This window comes from Argiope bruennichi, chromosome 9, assembly GCF_947563725.1.
Source record: "Argiope bruennichi chromosome 9, qqArgBrue1.1, whole genome shotgun sequence".
Classification (NCBI taxonomy): domain Eukaryota; kingdom Metazoa; phylum Arthropoda; class Arachnida; order Araneae; family Araneidae; genus Argiope; species Argiope bruennichi.
In genome coordinates, this window is record NC_079159.1 from 106211306 (window position 1) to 106227503 (window position 16198).

General features: G+C 33.7%; 1 protein-coding gene across 1 annotated transcript in view; it reads right to left on the reverse strand.

Annotated features, from left to right (window-relative positions):
* The window catches only part of LOC129984686 (protein APCDD1-like), a 61969-nt gene that overhangs the window by 10098 nt on the left and 35673 nt on the right, over positions 1–16198 (reverse strand). Inside the window, exons 3-4 of the mRNA XM_056094623.1 lie at positions 9453–9818; positions 5091–5346 (exon numbers count right to left, since the gene is read on the reverse strand). Coding sequence (XP_055950598.1) covers positions 5091–5346; positions 9453–9818 — 622 coding nt within the window. The remainder of the gene's footprint in view (positions 1–5090; positions 5347–9452; positions 9819–16198) is intronic.

Consider the following 16198-nt stretch of genomic DNA (forward strand, 5'->3'; position numbering starts at 1 on the left):
TCAGTAAAAAATAGTATTATATTAATTGAAGATAAATTCTTTCCACTTTAATTTAAAGCATAAATTCTACGGGTGCTAACAGAAAATGAGAGAGATACATATTACGTTATGACTGAAGGCCTTTATAATATTATGAATGAATTATATGATAATCAAAATTTGAAGTTTTAAAATATTTTGATGAAGAAGCTATTAAAGTAGAAATTGCATAAAATATTTAATTATTAAAATTTTAACGAACATTAAGATTGGCGAACCGGCTGGTCGCCAAAGGCGGCTAGTTATCTAATAAAGGCACGAAAATCATAGAAAAATAAGAAATATTTAATTGCTGCATCATATGTTGAGTAATTACTTTCATTCAGTTTTTATACTTCTGTGCATAAACAACATTAGTAACTTGTATTACTAGTATTAACAGTAATATTTATTATTATTATTAATAATAATTAGTATTAGTAGTATTACTAGTAATATTTAGAGAAAACAATTATATTAATAAAAATTAGATCGTGTTGATATTCACTCGTATCTTCCATAAAACTAATGAAAGGTACAAAGTTTGAGCCAAATAAGCGAAAACTACACTATTATGAGTGCAAAACATTGCCAAAAAGATGCCAAGGCTTGAACCAATCAGAGCACGTCGGTATCCTTTGCCATAGACTTAGTCTGTATAATTTGCGAACTCGCTTAAATAACATTGAAATATGCAGGACTATAAACGCAAATACTAAAACAATAAAAAATATAGCTGTAAAATATGCTTAAATATATTTTGAAAAATTTATTCAAGTACGGAATATGTATTAAAATACTGAATTAAATATTGAGTATAAAATTGGCATCACTGAAATGTAAATTTTAAAATCGTGCAGATACACTCTTTGCACAATAAAATGCTCCAAATATGCAGAGGAAAAACATTTACATTTCACTTAATTTTTAATTAATTAAAATGAAATTGGAATTTTAGAAATCTGTGTCTTTTAAGCACTCACTTCTTGGAAAATATCTAAATGTCATATTTGAGTGCCAATTAACTAATTAACTGCCAAGGTTTAAACCAATCAGAGCACGTCGGTATCCTTTGCCATAGACTTAGTCTGTACAATTTTAGAACTCGCAGCCCAACCTAAGGATAGAAGATTCTTAAATCCACCACTGATTATGAGCTAGATTTTACTTTTTTTTTCTTTTCACTTCTTTATTTTCTCGTATATGTAGTATAACGAAACTATAATAATTATGAAAATATTCAAATCTCCGCGTTTCAGACCTTCTTGAGTTCGAAAAGAACAATTTTGGAAAATATCTGTATGTGACAAACATAATTCGTAAAGGCTTTGAGCTAGACCGATTAAATTAGCATACGGTCCTTACACTAAATTTGTTTTATATCAAATTTTGAGCAAAATGAGTTCAGAGGAAGTCTGTTTGAATATAAGTGAACACAATAACTACCAAATGAAGAGATTTAGATTGATGAAATTCAGTACCCAGATTTAAAATCTTTAATGTTGACACCTATCAAATTTTCAGCTAAATTCAACAAGAGGTTGATCATCTGTTGGTCTGAACTTTCAGAAACATTTAAACACGATAATTCAAAACACAATGACTTAAATATATCAAATCTATTATGTTATTTTATAACTACAAGTGTAGTTTTGTGCCAAATTTTTGTTCTAATCGGTTAGAAAATAAAAGCGCCTAAAACACAAATACGATTTTCAGATCTATTAACCGCATGCCAGTTTTTAATCGCCAAAAATCTCTCCGAAGATCGCATGATAGATTCAGAAAAAAATGCACTCCATTGATTAATATTTCGTAATTACTGTACTCCAGTTACATGTCAGGTATTCTCTGGGATAACACCTTTATTAGAGAGTATGCGAGAAAGTTTTCAGAAGACCACTCCCGCTGGTTTGGATACAAGCTATTTTTCTCTTTAACCCTTTCTAGGGCCATGGGAAGTATGCTTCCCACCAAATTTATCAATCTTCGTATGAATTTATGTAGGTTGGCATAAGTGCTGACAATTTTTTTTAGAAAGACAGAAACTTAAATGCTTTAGCTCTTTATTTTACACAAAATGACGTGTCTTGATTTGATACTTAATTATTAACTAACCAAATTAATTAATGAATCAAATTAAATTTATCTAATAAGCTAAATGAATCCCTTTTCTTATTCTAATTTCAAGCCTAAAAATATTTTAACATAATATGACTCGAAAAAAATGGCCCTTTAAAGGGTTAATACATTAATATTAACTTAAAAGTGATTGCTTTTATATCTTACAACATCCGTTGCCTTTTCATATAAATACTTTATTTTATTGCGTGAAATCGTAACATTCGCTTGATGCAACTTTGGCAGAGCTGGCTTTTGCGCCAACAAAAATCCCAACAAATCCAAATAATGAATCTCACAGCTGCGATATCCCTACTCTGTCCTTTCGAATGAATATCTGGAGTCGGTGCTCTTTTGAAATAAATCCGTTTTCTCAATCGATTCGAACGGACTGTCGTTCACCCTTCTAATGAGAGAGGGCATCTTTCGTCAGTTTATGAAGGCGGTAATTTTATTCACCAGCCAGCTGTTCCGCCGAAGACCATCGAGATGGCTAATGAGACGAAAGGGAATCAATTAAGCGGAAATTTAGTGGGACTCACGGAACAAGGGCCCGGGGACCAGGGACATGGGAAAGGCGGGCTGGCATCCTCTGGGAAATATGATGATGCCCCGACGTTTTGTTATAAAGCATCGGGAATGGACCGGCGTCCATTGAAGACGCTGCAAGCTGCCGGGGCGCAACCTGAGGAAAATGAGCCCCAGAGAATATGGATGAAGTGGCGAAGAGTATATGTGTTTCTGGATCGTTCAATTGGAGAAATGTGTGTGCAGGCAGTTCCTTCCAATGCGCTTTAGAATTTTCCTTATCGTTTCTTTTAAGTAAAGAAAATTTACGGAAAGTTAAAATTTTGAAATGGAATGCAATCTATATACGGGTTGGAAATGGAAATATTCAATAAAAATTGTCAAAATAGTAGCTTTTATAGATTTTATTTAACTGAATGGCTTTCCACTATGTAAATATCGAATTTTATGCGTTCATTTTTTTCTTCTTCTTATTTCTGCATGGGTTAGATTTCTCATATTTGAAATCTCTTCTGCCATAGGTATTAATAATATTGATGATCAACTAATATTTTAATGCTTCCGTAACTCAATTACAAATTAGTTGAATTAACTTTAATTTTGATCCTATCTAAAAGGGAATATCTAATTGAAATGATTTCTGTCGAATCTCCATCAAATTCTACGGGTTCAGAAAAAAGAAGGTTGAAGGATGAAAATAAGGCGAGAAAGAAATAAAACTTTTTGAATACAATAAGAATAAAAGAATAAGAATAAGAATAAAAAATTAAAATATATTATGAATCTGATTAAAATTCCAATCTCCATATTTCTATTATTGAAGTTTAGTTTAGTTATATTAACGTCCCGTTTTAAAGCAACACTAGGTCTATTTTGGGACGGACCTCGTAATTTTGAACCGCTGTCAGATGACGAGGACGACACCTGAGCTGGCACCCCCCCTCTCCACACCTGCGGGAGGACGTTTGGCATGACAGATTTAACGTGCAACAAGCCCCCTTACACGACGGTTCTTCGGTGGAATCGGGTCTCAAACCTGAAACCTTACGGCTCACGAGCCGAGACCTTACCACCAGGCACCGCGGCCTTTCTATTACTGAAATAAACGTTTGAGTTTTTGATTTATCGTTAGATTTTTAATAAAAATATTAATTTCTTCTTTTAAGTATACTAATGAAATTTTTAAAAAAACTTTTTTTTATTTTTATTATTTAAGTACTGCTTTAGAATGGTGTATACTTTAAGATCGGACATATTTTAAAAGATTATGAATACATAAGTAATACTGATATGTTATAAAAGGCTTTATTCGGTAATTTTTATTTAAAAATATTTATAAAATTTTTACATAAATTGCTTTTCTCTCACGAAAAATAATGTTCGATTTGACCTTCATTCATAAATTTAATGGATAGGATTTTATCTTAATCCTATCCCTCTGTCTTTATTAAGAGATAAATTTAAAACAAACATCAAAAAGTTTTAAACATTTTGATATGACTTTTTAAGATAACGAGTTATCATAAAATTTGACTATCATAAATTTAAAGCAAATGATGCTGATTATATATCTCACAACAATGATACTTTTCACTCAACGATCATTCTCTCGCTCTCTGTGATCACATAAATAAATTCCATCTGGATTTTATAAACAAATGCATCAATGATGAAAAGTGTGAGTCATGATGATCCAGCCTCGCTTGGAGAACGGAAGGTTATAGATTGAAAACCGATCATACTAAAAATGTGCTGTGTGCATAAAATACCGTAAGCAAAATCTAATGTGAAATGTCTTCAAGCTAGTGTGGGTGTTTTGGAAGAGAGTTGCCCGCTCTGGTTTCGTTCTTGTCAGCTGATCATGCCTCAAAATGAGGAGCATCATAAAACAGAGTTCGCACTGCTTCATAGTGAGTCAAGTAAGACTAAGCTTTCACACACACACACACACACACACACACACACACACACACACACACAAACGTATATAGTACGTTCTTATGTAATCCAATTCTTATTTTTATTCCTTTGAAGTCAGTTGAACATTTTTAAATAGATGTCATGTTAAAACCCTCTTGATATGATTCGGACCAGATCATCCAAGTACCAAAGTAATGAAAACTGCAATTTCGGTCCGATGGAACCCCCCCCCCCTCCGCAAATTTCTAAATTTAATCTTGAAAAGAATTTCTTTAGAACTTTCCTAAATTTAATTTAGAACACATTGTGTAAGGTAAAAAATACTCAAAATCAGCCATCATCTTTTTTTTTTGTTTGTTCAATAAAGTCTGTTCAATAATAGATCATAACTGCTTCTTGATCACATACTTGCTGAAACTATGCACGAAGGGGGAAAAAAATCAGCAAATATACCATTTGCGATATTACTTCTCTATTCAGATTTTAAGTGGCTAGCTAATTACCTGCGACAGAACTAGAGGCATCTGATAGTACGTTGGACGACTGCCTGTGGGAAAGCCTTCAGCACCAAGAAACAGATAGGTCTGGTAACGACGGGCATTATCTTCGCCTGGAAATTCTTCCCTCCTAAAGGTAAGGAAACTCAGTGGAATCCTGTGCTCCAGCCTCATAAGCTGCAGCTCGTGGAAGCTGATGCCCAGCGCCTCTGTGCACACGGAATCATCGATGGATCCGATGTCGAGCCGGACTTTTCCTTTCCTGGAGATAGAGGAAAAATATATGTATAGTCAAAAGAACTGGGAATACACGCTGCTTCTGGAAATTTTTAAGCCGATCAGTTTCAGATAATGTTGTTATTAAATCTTTCTCATCTTTTATTATTTTATTTAATTAGTTTTACACACGTCCTTAATCTTTTGTTCATGTGCATTTAAATGATTTCAATCAAGCTACCTAAAGGAATCTACGTGAAACAAAAAGCTCGTCCATACTCTAGAAGCACAAATACTGTAAAGTAAGAATAAAAATCTGGAAAAGAACTGAGACTTTCATTTAATGCTATTCAAATATCTTTTTTGTTGTATCTTGTTCCATTAACAGATTGCAATCTATTAACGACACAAGGGAAGACAACGGCAATAATTTATACTATAGCAATATTTTAACATGTTAAAATTCTTAGGCCGATATTCTTTCTGCAAATTTTGTTATGTAAAAGTCATTAAGTACATAATGCACCGCGCTGCTATGCGGAGTTACCGTTACCCCATTTAGCATAAATATATTTAGGAGGGTAAAAATATGCATCTGGAAAAGATTTAAAATTTTTTTTAATAAATTAAAAATTGAGAATTCTGATGTTTTTTTTCGCGATAACTTCTAAAAAATATTATAAAAAACCTTTGTACCATCTTAAAATTTCAAAAATTAACTTTTCTTTAATCTACTAATTAAGTTATTATGTAATTTTTTTCTCTAATTACAATATATTTTTAAAAGTATCTTAAGTATAGTTTATAACAATAATTTCCATTATTGTAAGAACCACAAATCGTTTTACGATGCCGCAGATAATCGATTCTAAATTTTTCTTCCATTGTTAAGAAGGCATGAAGATTTTTTTTTTTTTTTCCTCATGTGCAAGTTCTCTTTTAAAGCATCCTTTTAACAGGATTTTAAAACTTTTTTTAATTTTCTGATAATTGCAGTTAAAGTTAGCCCTCAGAAGTAAGCGATGACAAACAAATTGCTTACTTCTAAAAGTAAAAATTTTAAATTTGTTTTATTTAATTTTTTTAATAATGTTATTTCTGTTTCTTTTTTATATTATTAGAAGTATGAATAATATGCAAATTGTGTGATTGTCGTTACACATTGAACGCAACATTTGATTAAGACAAGAAAAATGAATCAAGTCGGAAACATTATCATACCACAATATTTCGAATAAAAGTTTCGAATTCTTTTTCCGCACCCCCTTTTTTTCTTGACTTGCAGGACTCTTACACATTGCACTTCTACAAAGAATTGTACTTGACAAGGAATTTAATACGCTGAAAATTCTTATTGATTTTTTATATAAGTTTCTAAACTTCCATTTTGTTGGATATGACTAGTATTCAGTGATAAAAATAAGGCTGGATGATTGATGCCTGTGATGAAGTATTTCTCTTCCAGATTTTATAAGTGCTGTCTAAATAGTGTTACGAATCTGTGATGCTGCTTCCCAGCATAGTCGGTTCCATCATCAGAAAGGCCGTTTTACAGTCATCTGTATTGGACGGAGTCCGGGTGTCGCGTCGGAGGTCCCAGAGTTTGGCGACAAACTTGGTGACCATTTGGCGACTTGGCGACGACTTTGGCGACTTTGGTGCCAAAATGGATTATACCCGAAACATCCAGAATTTTCCCGATCCGTCCATTAGGAACCGAGATACGCCTCGAACGTTCCTGATTGGTTGAGAGGCTGCTAGCCCCGACTCCTGTGACCTATAAAAGGAGGCAGTCTGCAGCTGCGAGAGTGGAGTAGTCGAGAGTAGTCGGAATCGACGGTGAAGAACAAGTCTTCCAGAGATTAGCAGAGCAGCGACGGAGTCGAGCTAGTGCTGAACTAAGCTGTGCACTACTGTCTGTAGTAGAGTCTTGTTGTGTGCTGCTGTGTGCACGTCTCGCGGCTGAAGATAATTGTCTTCTCTGTGCTGTATATAGTTGTCGTCTTTGTGCTGTCCTGTGTGTCTTAATGTAAATAAACGTCGTTGTTTCTTTTCCTACTGCCGTCTGCTGATTGAGCGTTCTCCACATCATGTAACTTCCACTATCCAAACGAACCCGGAAATTTCGTAACAATAGTTTACAAGGAAATTATGTTTTGCCACCGAGTCAAAAGCGCTAGGGATGTTAGCTTCTTCTTTATACCCTCATTCTCTCTCATTACTTAGATCAACAAATGATGAACTGAGAAGCCTTATACTTTTAAAAAAAAGTAATGAAAATAGGGTACTTTGTCTTTAGGCATTGAAAGGTTTTGGCTATCATCCGAAAAGTGAAATTTAATCGAGATAATTATTTGTGTGGGAACTCGACATGTCTGCTTAGGAAGATGCTTTCATATCGCTCTTCTTCATAGAATCTTACCTGATGATGTTTTCTGTATTACAACATACAGAAAATTCTTGTTAAATTTTTTACATAAAATAAAAAATTGCTTGTTTTTATTTATTTTTGTTCAAGAAAGAAAAAAAAAAAATAAGAGCCCACTACAAATTCTAATACCGTAAGAAGAGGGCATTTTACGCAATAGTCATATTGCATTTGTTGTTAAGAATTCAGTTAACCACGTGGTCTTCCTGGGCGGAGCTAGCTGCCAATCATGTAAATATTACGTAGTCTCACTGTTGATGTTAGTATATTTTTTCTTTTCTAATAGAAGCGAACTTGACTCCTGTACTAGGGGGAGTGTGATCTCGGCTTTCTCTCTCCCGAGAAATTTTATGTGTAGTTCTCTAGGCTTACTACACTATGGCGTAATTATGTGCTTTTTGTTGTTGATGTTACCAATTAACCACATAAAAGACAACATGTGTCTTCAAGTCATTTCACCCAGACATCAATTTTCACTATCAAATAAATTATTGTGTAATCATGAAATGCAATAATTTTTATCTGTTATTTGAATGAAGTAAGTAGTATCATAAACAATACCGCCCCAGGAAATGAAAAAAACCAAAGCATTCGGAACTCTACATAATACAATTAAAAAGCACAAAATACATTAACAATGGGAATATTTAGAAGAGAGATCTCAAAGGTTAACCGCCGTTGCATAGAGCATCGATGATTTTGGATTTATTTTTAGTTATGCATGCTCAGATTTGTCAATACAAAATAGTTTAAAAACGCTTAGTTTATAAAGTATAAAAACAGGGAATAAGCTAATTATCCAAGTTTCTTTTTCAAAATATAAAATAGGACATTTTTCCAAAAAAATCTTGAATTAAAAATTTTTGCTATGAAAATTGTGTCAAACTACTTCTTCTAATTTATATTCTTTTTCTGTTCAATTAAATTAATTAAAGGTAATCAAACTTTATCGGAGTCAATTTAATATATAAAGGGTGTCCCAAAATAAATGCAAGATCTGAATTTGCCACCATTCGTGCAGTTAAGTGTTGGCAACCCAATTAAAAAAAACCTCATTCGACAGCTGATAATTTAGAGTTGGTAAAAAGGGAGTGTTACACGATAGAGCAACGTGATTAGGGCAATATTTGAATTAAATAAAAAACACAGTTTTTTAAATTGTTATATTTTGATTGAAAAGTAAAATACAGAGGATAGGGCTATGTATGGAATAAAACATAGAGAATACGGCCTCCATGTCTCTTTTGTCGAAATTTTCCTTGACCATTTTGCATAAATGTGTCTGAATTTCGTTGATGCTCCTTCAATGCTCCTTGAATTTGCTCCTTCAATGTATGCGTGCATGTGTGCTTGTTGGTACAGACCTTTTACTTCAAATAACCCCAAAAGAGTAACCCAATAGTGGGGAATAAAAGTTATTCAGTCCGGGGGACCAGTTCACAAATTTTTGAACTGTGGCCATCAGACTTTCATTATTTTTGAAATATTGTTCATCAATGAAAACCCATTGTTCTATCGCATAACTCTCTATTTTTACAAACCCTAAAATATCAGCTGTCAAATGGTCTTTTTTTAATAGGGTTGCCAACACTTTACTGTACGAATGGTGGCAAATTTAAATCGTCGTTAATTTTAGGACACCCTTTAGTTTCTTATTACATTATCGGACAAATATGTAAAGTTGTTAGTTTTAAATTTATTTTTAAATTTGTTGTCTCACCTACCTCATGCCTTTTCTATCATAACTAAGTAACTTGTACTTTTTCAGGGGTTTCCAGTCAGTCACCACCGATCCCGGACAGGACCCATTCACTTTGTGCGATAGCCACTCGGCACTTTCAGTGGTGAAGGGCACGATGGTCACTTTCCGGATGGTGTAGTCCAGCTCCAGGCCGCCTGGGACCACCCATGAGGCCGTGGAAGAGGTCGCTTTCTCTGGCGGTGGCACAAAATTCCCCACGGCAGACACCGAGAAGGTGGCCGAAGTGCACCAAGGATCCCTGTAGTGGAAGCGAGTGAGAGTGAAATGTCCGTTGTGGTGGATGTGGTAACGACGGAGGATGAACTGAGGCCCAGGGTGAATTTCACATCTGTGGGGGAAGATACCACCAGTTGATTAAGTGGATTAATTATAATGCTACAAAATTTCAAATTATTTGTACTTTGCTGCTTGTATTTGTCCTGCATATGAAGTTTCTTAAAAAAATAATTTTAAGTGTTATATAGTTTAGAAATGTGAATTGCTATTAATTAATGGTCATTAATTTTTTAGTAAAGTTTTTATTTAAATGGAAGTGATCATCCATTCACAATGAAAGCAAAAATAACCTTCAATAAAAGAAAACAATAATTAAAAGTATAAAATATAATCCAAAAAATATCTATTGATATGTAAAAAATAAAATAAATATCTATCTATGTAAAAAATAAAAATATATTGTTACGAATCTGTAATGTTGCTTCCTAGCACGGTTAGTTCCATCGTAGGAAAAACCGTTTTACGATCAGCTGTATTGGATGCTCTTCGGATGTTGGATTAGTAAGCCCAGAGTTTAGCGATCATTTGGCGACAAGTAGATGATACTAGAATCTTCAAGAATTTGGCGATAGAGCCAATAGGAGCTGTGATATGCTTGATTGTTCGAGAACCTTCTCTGTCCTGCTACGGCAACTATAAAAGGCCGACAGTCCAAGTCGAAAGGTTTAGAGTCGCATACCGTGTCAACGGCGAATTAGTTGGATCAGTTCAGTGAAACGCAAGCGTTGAGTAGAGCTCAAGCGAATGGTGAATTGAGCTGTGTCACGAATCCTGGAATTTATTATAGAAGCAGTATCGAGTCCTGTATGGAGTAGCCAGTCTTGTAGTAGTTAATCGGTATGCAGTACCAGTCGTGTAGTAGTTAATCGGCAGTTGGATACAGCTAAAGTGAGGAGACAGTTGAGAATTGCAGGTGTTTGGAAAGACCGTAGAAGATTGCTATAGAGATTCTCACCTCCTGCTGTATTCTATCCGGCTGCTTCGTATGCTGTGGTTGTTTTTAGCAACCGATTACAACATGTGGGTTGCTGTTTGTTTTAAGTGTGATGCTATGTATTGCTTGTGTGCGTCTCGGCTGTGTATTTATTGTCTGTGTATTCATGTTTTCGGATTAATAAAATCGTGGTTTGTTACTAAGGCCTGCTGATTGTGTTATGTTATACACCCAATGTAATCGAAACCGTTTACTTAGTGGAGGAAGTTCCGTGACAATATCTATTAAAATTGGCTATTGATACGTAAAAGTATTTTTAGAATATTGCCAATGGTAGAAAAAGCAGCATTGTTAATAAATAGGCATATAAACAAAACTCAAAACAAATGCTTACTCTGAAGGTATAAAAGAAATCTATATTCCTTTTATTACTTCTGTTTTTGTGTCAAAAGCACTAGACTATTTTGAAGTTATTAAGATTTTTACTATAGGTTGAAAATGGTCTTAATACTTTTAACAGAGTGCAATACAGGTCAAAGTTTCTATGTTAAATCTGCGAATCAAAAATTAATCTAAACAATCATTAAGGCGAAAAGTTTTGCTGAGCGACGTTGATACTGTAACGAGTCTGTAATATTGTTACCGTGCTTAGTTAGTCGCATAACTGGGAAAATAGATTTGCATATATTTTAAGTAATGCCAAGTGAATGACTTTTGGCCTTGACAACAAATAATTTGACCATTTTGATACTTGAAGCAAAATTAAAAATGAAGGTCCTCGAAAATACAAGAATTATAGTAAATCTTTACGATTTTAAGTACATGGACACGCAATGTTCTTAAAACATTAGTTGAAATAGCAAAAACCTTTATATATTATTTTTTAAAATAATATATTATTGATGTTTTCTTCAGCATTAAACCCTAAAATTTTAAAATTTTGGACAAAATATCAAAATTTTAAGATTTTGAACAAAATTTCAAAATTTTAAGCACATTATTGAAAATTTTGAACAAAACATTACAATTTAAAAAAATTTCCATCGTTTTTCTGAATTATTTATTATCTCATAGCATCAATCTATTAAAAATAAACGGGCTAATATAGGTACTTATAATTATACATGCCACAAAACTTTGGGAAAGTACATTGTTGCCAATTCTTGATTAGTTATAGTTGTAAATATTCTTTAGAATAATTTCAACAACAATTTGATTGAAATTCAATCAATAAATCAAAATGATTATGACAATTTTAAATCCATCATTTCGATGTCGGTTGATAAAATTTGATACTTGCTGAAATTCGATAGTATCATCAAAATAGAAATGGCTATAATCTAGCTCATTCGGTTATTTGAAAACAAATGACATCTGGAAGTCATATCTGTTATTATCATTCTCGATTATAACTTATGCTCGAGAGAAAAGAAAAACAACCTCTTAGATACCACCATTAATGATATGCAGAAAATTAGCTTCCAGTATTAAGCCTTTAGTGTGAGTCAATGACTTCACTTGAGTCAAAACATCAATAAACATTCTCAACGGTTAGTTAAGCCGAGCATAAAAGAAAAAGGCGAAAAAAAAAATAAAGTACTTTACAAATGATAAGTTACATTCTGTACTAACCCGTGTCGTATGTTTCAATAATCCCTTAATAACACTTCAAAAATTCATTGACTCAAAGAACCAGATGGAAAAACACTTCCGACGTAATCCTTATCTATGGATCTGGGAGCAGTAAGTTCTGCACGGTTTAACATAAAACATCATACTAAGGTTCTCTCCTCTGACAGGCTGGCTTAAGACTTACAAGATGGAGTTGATTCTGCAATGGTGTAAGTCATCCCTTTTTCTCCCATTTGGAAAAATAAAAATATCAATTAAAAACGGTTTTAAAAATGTATTATCAATTGCCATCTTCTATGCTGTCTGTTTAAAAAATATACATCCAGTTTATAAGACTTTTATATTCAAAAATTAATATTTTATACAAGCAACAAATATGCAGACATGTCATTCAGTAAACAAAAGTTAAGCCACTTTGGCTTCAAGCTCCCGATATAAATTGTATTTCATTTGCAAGGAGATATCAGGGTACATTGCAAGCAACCAACCTGCTCATTAGTTTTTAATAAATACATCTGATAACTCAAGATTGTTAGAGTGAATGGGTTTAACTCACGCAATACCGTTACTTCGTTCTCATGAAAAACTAGCCGAAAGGTCTCGCCAAAATTTTCGCCCATACTCTCTAAAAAAAGATGTTACCCCCACCCCCCCCCGAAAATAAGTGTGGATCATGGGTAAGGCAGAGAAAGTCTTGCATAGCAGTGGCGTACAATAGTTAGAAAATAATAATCTTTGACGTAAATTTTGCATTTGTATTGAATCTATCTCGGCGAGGTTTTTGGCGATTAATTCTTGGTTGGCGGTTAATAATATCTGAAAATCGAATTACGCTTTCGATGCATTTTTTTCTAACTTATTGAAACCAAAATATGACGCAAAACCGCAATTATAGTCATAAAAACACATGCCAAATTTTATATATTTAAGCCATTGTGTTTTTGAGATATCGCGTTTATATGCTTCTGAAAGCACAGACGGACAGACGCTAAATTCCTTTTTGGATTTAGTTCAACATTTGATCGGAATCTAAACGACAGATTAAAATCTGTGCACCGAATTTTATCCATCTAGCTTGATCGTAGTTATCGTGTAGTTGTGTATCGTATTATTGTGTATCTTGTGTATCGTATAGTTGTGTTGTAGTTATTGTATTAACGTATATACAGTTACTCGGCGTCCTGCATAGGGGTATGCGCGTCTTCCCCGTGATTTGGGCATCCTGGGTTCGAGTCTCGGTTTGGGCATGGTTGTTCTTAAGTTGTTCTATCCGTAAGATGTGTGAATGTGCCCTCCTGTAAAAAGGGGTTGTGCAAGCGAATGAGTGATGCGTGAGTAGTAAAGTTGTACTCTTGGCCCTAGTTGGCGCTACTGAAAAAACAAGAGACGCTCCCTCACCGGCTTAAAATCGCTGTTCTCGTAACAGCGGGCATGTCCATGGCAAGTGCCATTAGAAACAACAACAACATTCAGATAACCGGACCGACAAACTTCTTGTGAATAGATTTTATTTGTACAAATTTTACCTGTACCAAATTATATTTGTACAGCTGAAAGTCTTTTTGAGTTATCTTTGTCACATACAAACAGACGGACAGATAGGCATTTTTAAAAATGTGCTTTTCGAACTCAGGAAGGTCTAAAACGAGGCTATTAGTTCGGATTTTTCGACGATTCCAATACCGTCAGTATTGTAATATTTTGACGAGTGAGATTTCCCTCTTTAATACAATTCAGAAGTATATTTTATTCTTTAACGATACTTTTTACAATTCGAGATGTTCTTGATGATCTGATTAAAGATTTTTAAAAACGTAATGAAAAACTTGATCAGAGATCTCATTCTAATTTAAAAAAAGTTTTAAATTAGAATGTGACTCAAGCATACTGATTTTACATTTTTCTAATGCATCAAAATCCAATGTAATCGCGCCGCAATGCGTCTCCCCAAAACATCTCACGCATGTTCTATGGGATTTAAATGCTGCCGAATAAATCTGGAGAGAATGCTGCCAATTCATTCCAGTGATATCTTCACTTTCCAGTAGCTGCTGAACATCAGCAGCCAGGTGTGGCTGTGCATTGTTATCCATAAAAACGAGGTCTGGTCCTATAGCACCTCGAAACAGAAGCACATAGTGAAAGATCACCTCCTCCAATAGCGATCTCCAGTTACAGAACCTCTATCGAAAATGTGGAGCTCAGTCCGCCCGTTCAACATAATGCCACCTCGACGACAACTCCAGGACCACCTTAGCTGTTTCTTTCCATGATGTTACTGTGATGGAATCGTGCCCCGACCTTTTTCTAAATCAACTGGCATCGAGAATCACTTTTAGCACTGAAACGGCTCTCATCCGCAAAGAGAACACGATTCCATTGATGAGATGTCCAGTTTTTGTGCTCATTACACCATTCTAAACGGTACCACCGATGATCAACTTTCAAAGGGATGCAGCATTTAGAACGGTAGGCGAATAGGCCACCTTTGTGAAGGCGTCTGGCCACAGTAAATCGCAACACTTGTCGCCTATTGCTGTACACAGTTGCTGAGGAATGGCACTTGCTGACTGGTATCGGTCTCTTTTCACCTGTAGGACGATATATCGGTCATCCACTTCAGTTGTTTTCCTAGGGCGGCCACCACTAACCTTTCTAACAACTATACCTATGGTTTGGAAGGTTTTCCAAGTACGCGAAACGACAGCTTTGTTGATTCTGAACTCTTTAGCTATATTGTTCAAACTGCGCCTCTCCAGCTTTCTGATCATTCTTCCACGTGTGAAGTCGTCCAGGTGATTTCTTCTAGCCATATTTCACGAAAAGAATCACGTGCACTTGTCACTTGGATGTCTTTAATTGCGCCTCCGTTCCTTACTTCCCTTGTAGTCTTGAGCTGCGCTCCCCGACTGTACGCGTTTTGCGCACACTCACGTCACCTATGATGTATTGTTCGTGACATTTACATACACATCACCTTTCTACTGAAGTGTGTGTTCATTGTACTGATCGCAATAACCCCTTTTTTGCAATTTCATGGCTATCTGCTTAAAATTTACATTGTTGTTAAAGTTTTGCACATCAGTGTATTAAATATGCATAAATTATTAAGAAGATTTTCATAACTTCTTAAGCTATAAATATTATTATCTATACATTTCATAAAGAAATGGTAACGTTTCTTATTTTGAAATTAAAAAAAAATCTGTGGTTATTTATTTATGTTGTTCATTTATTTGATACAAGTAAATTAAATATATAATTTATAAAAATCTGATAAAAATTCAATGATTCATTCCAATAAATGAACGATTATTTAAAAAAAAATGCTGATTTCCAGAAATGATTTTTTACAAGTTTTAAAAATAGATATATGGATTAAATGTAAGAAATTAAAACTTAAATAAAAAAATATATTCTGTAAACCGAAAAATTAAGATTTTTTTTTATATGAAACATAAATTACAACTCTGAATTTATTTTAAAAAATGATTCTGCACAAAGTTGAAGAATGTTAAAATTCATTTTAAGAAATTATTTTTCAAAATAATGAACATGATTTTTTTTATTCAATCAGTAGTTGGTGAAATAAAATTTAAACTGATCAGCGATTTATAATACTTTTTATTTTCTGAATTGATTTAACAAAGATAAGTTTTCTTAAGAACTTATAAAACGCGTTGTTTTCAAAAAAAAAAAAAAAAAGATTTTAAACAATTTCTTTGAATTAAATTTAAAAAAATAGCAACCAATGCCACAATTATTGAAAATATAAAATTTAAGAATAAAATATTAATTAAAATGTTTGTTTTTATAAAAGATTAGCTGAATTTAAAAATATAAAAAAATTACTTTGAAATTAAATG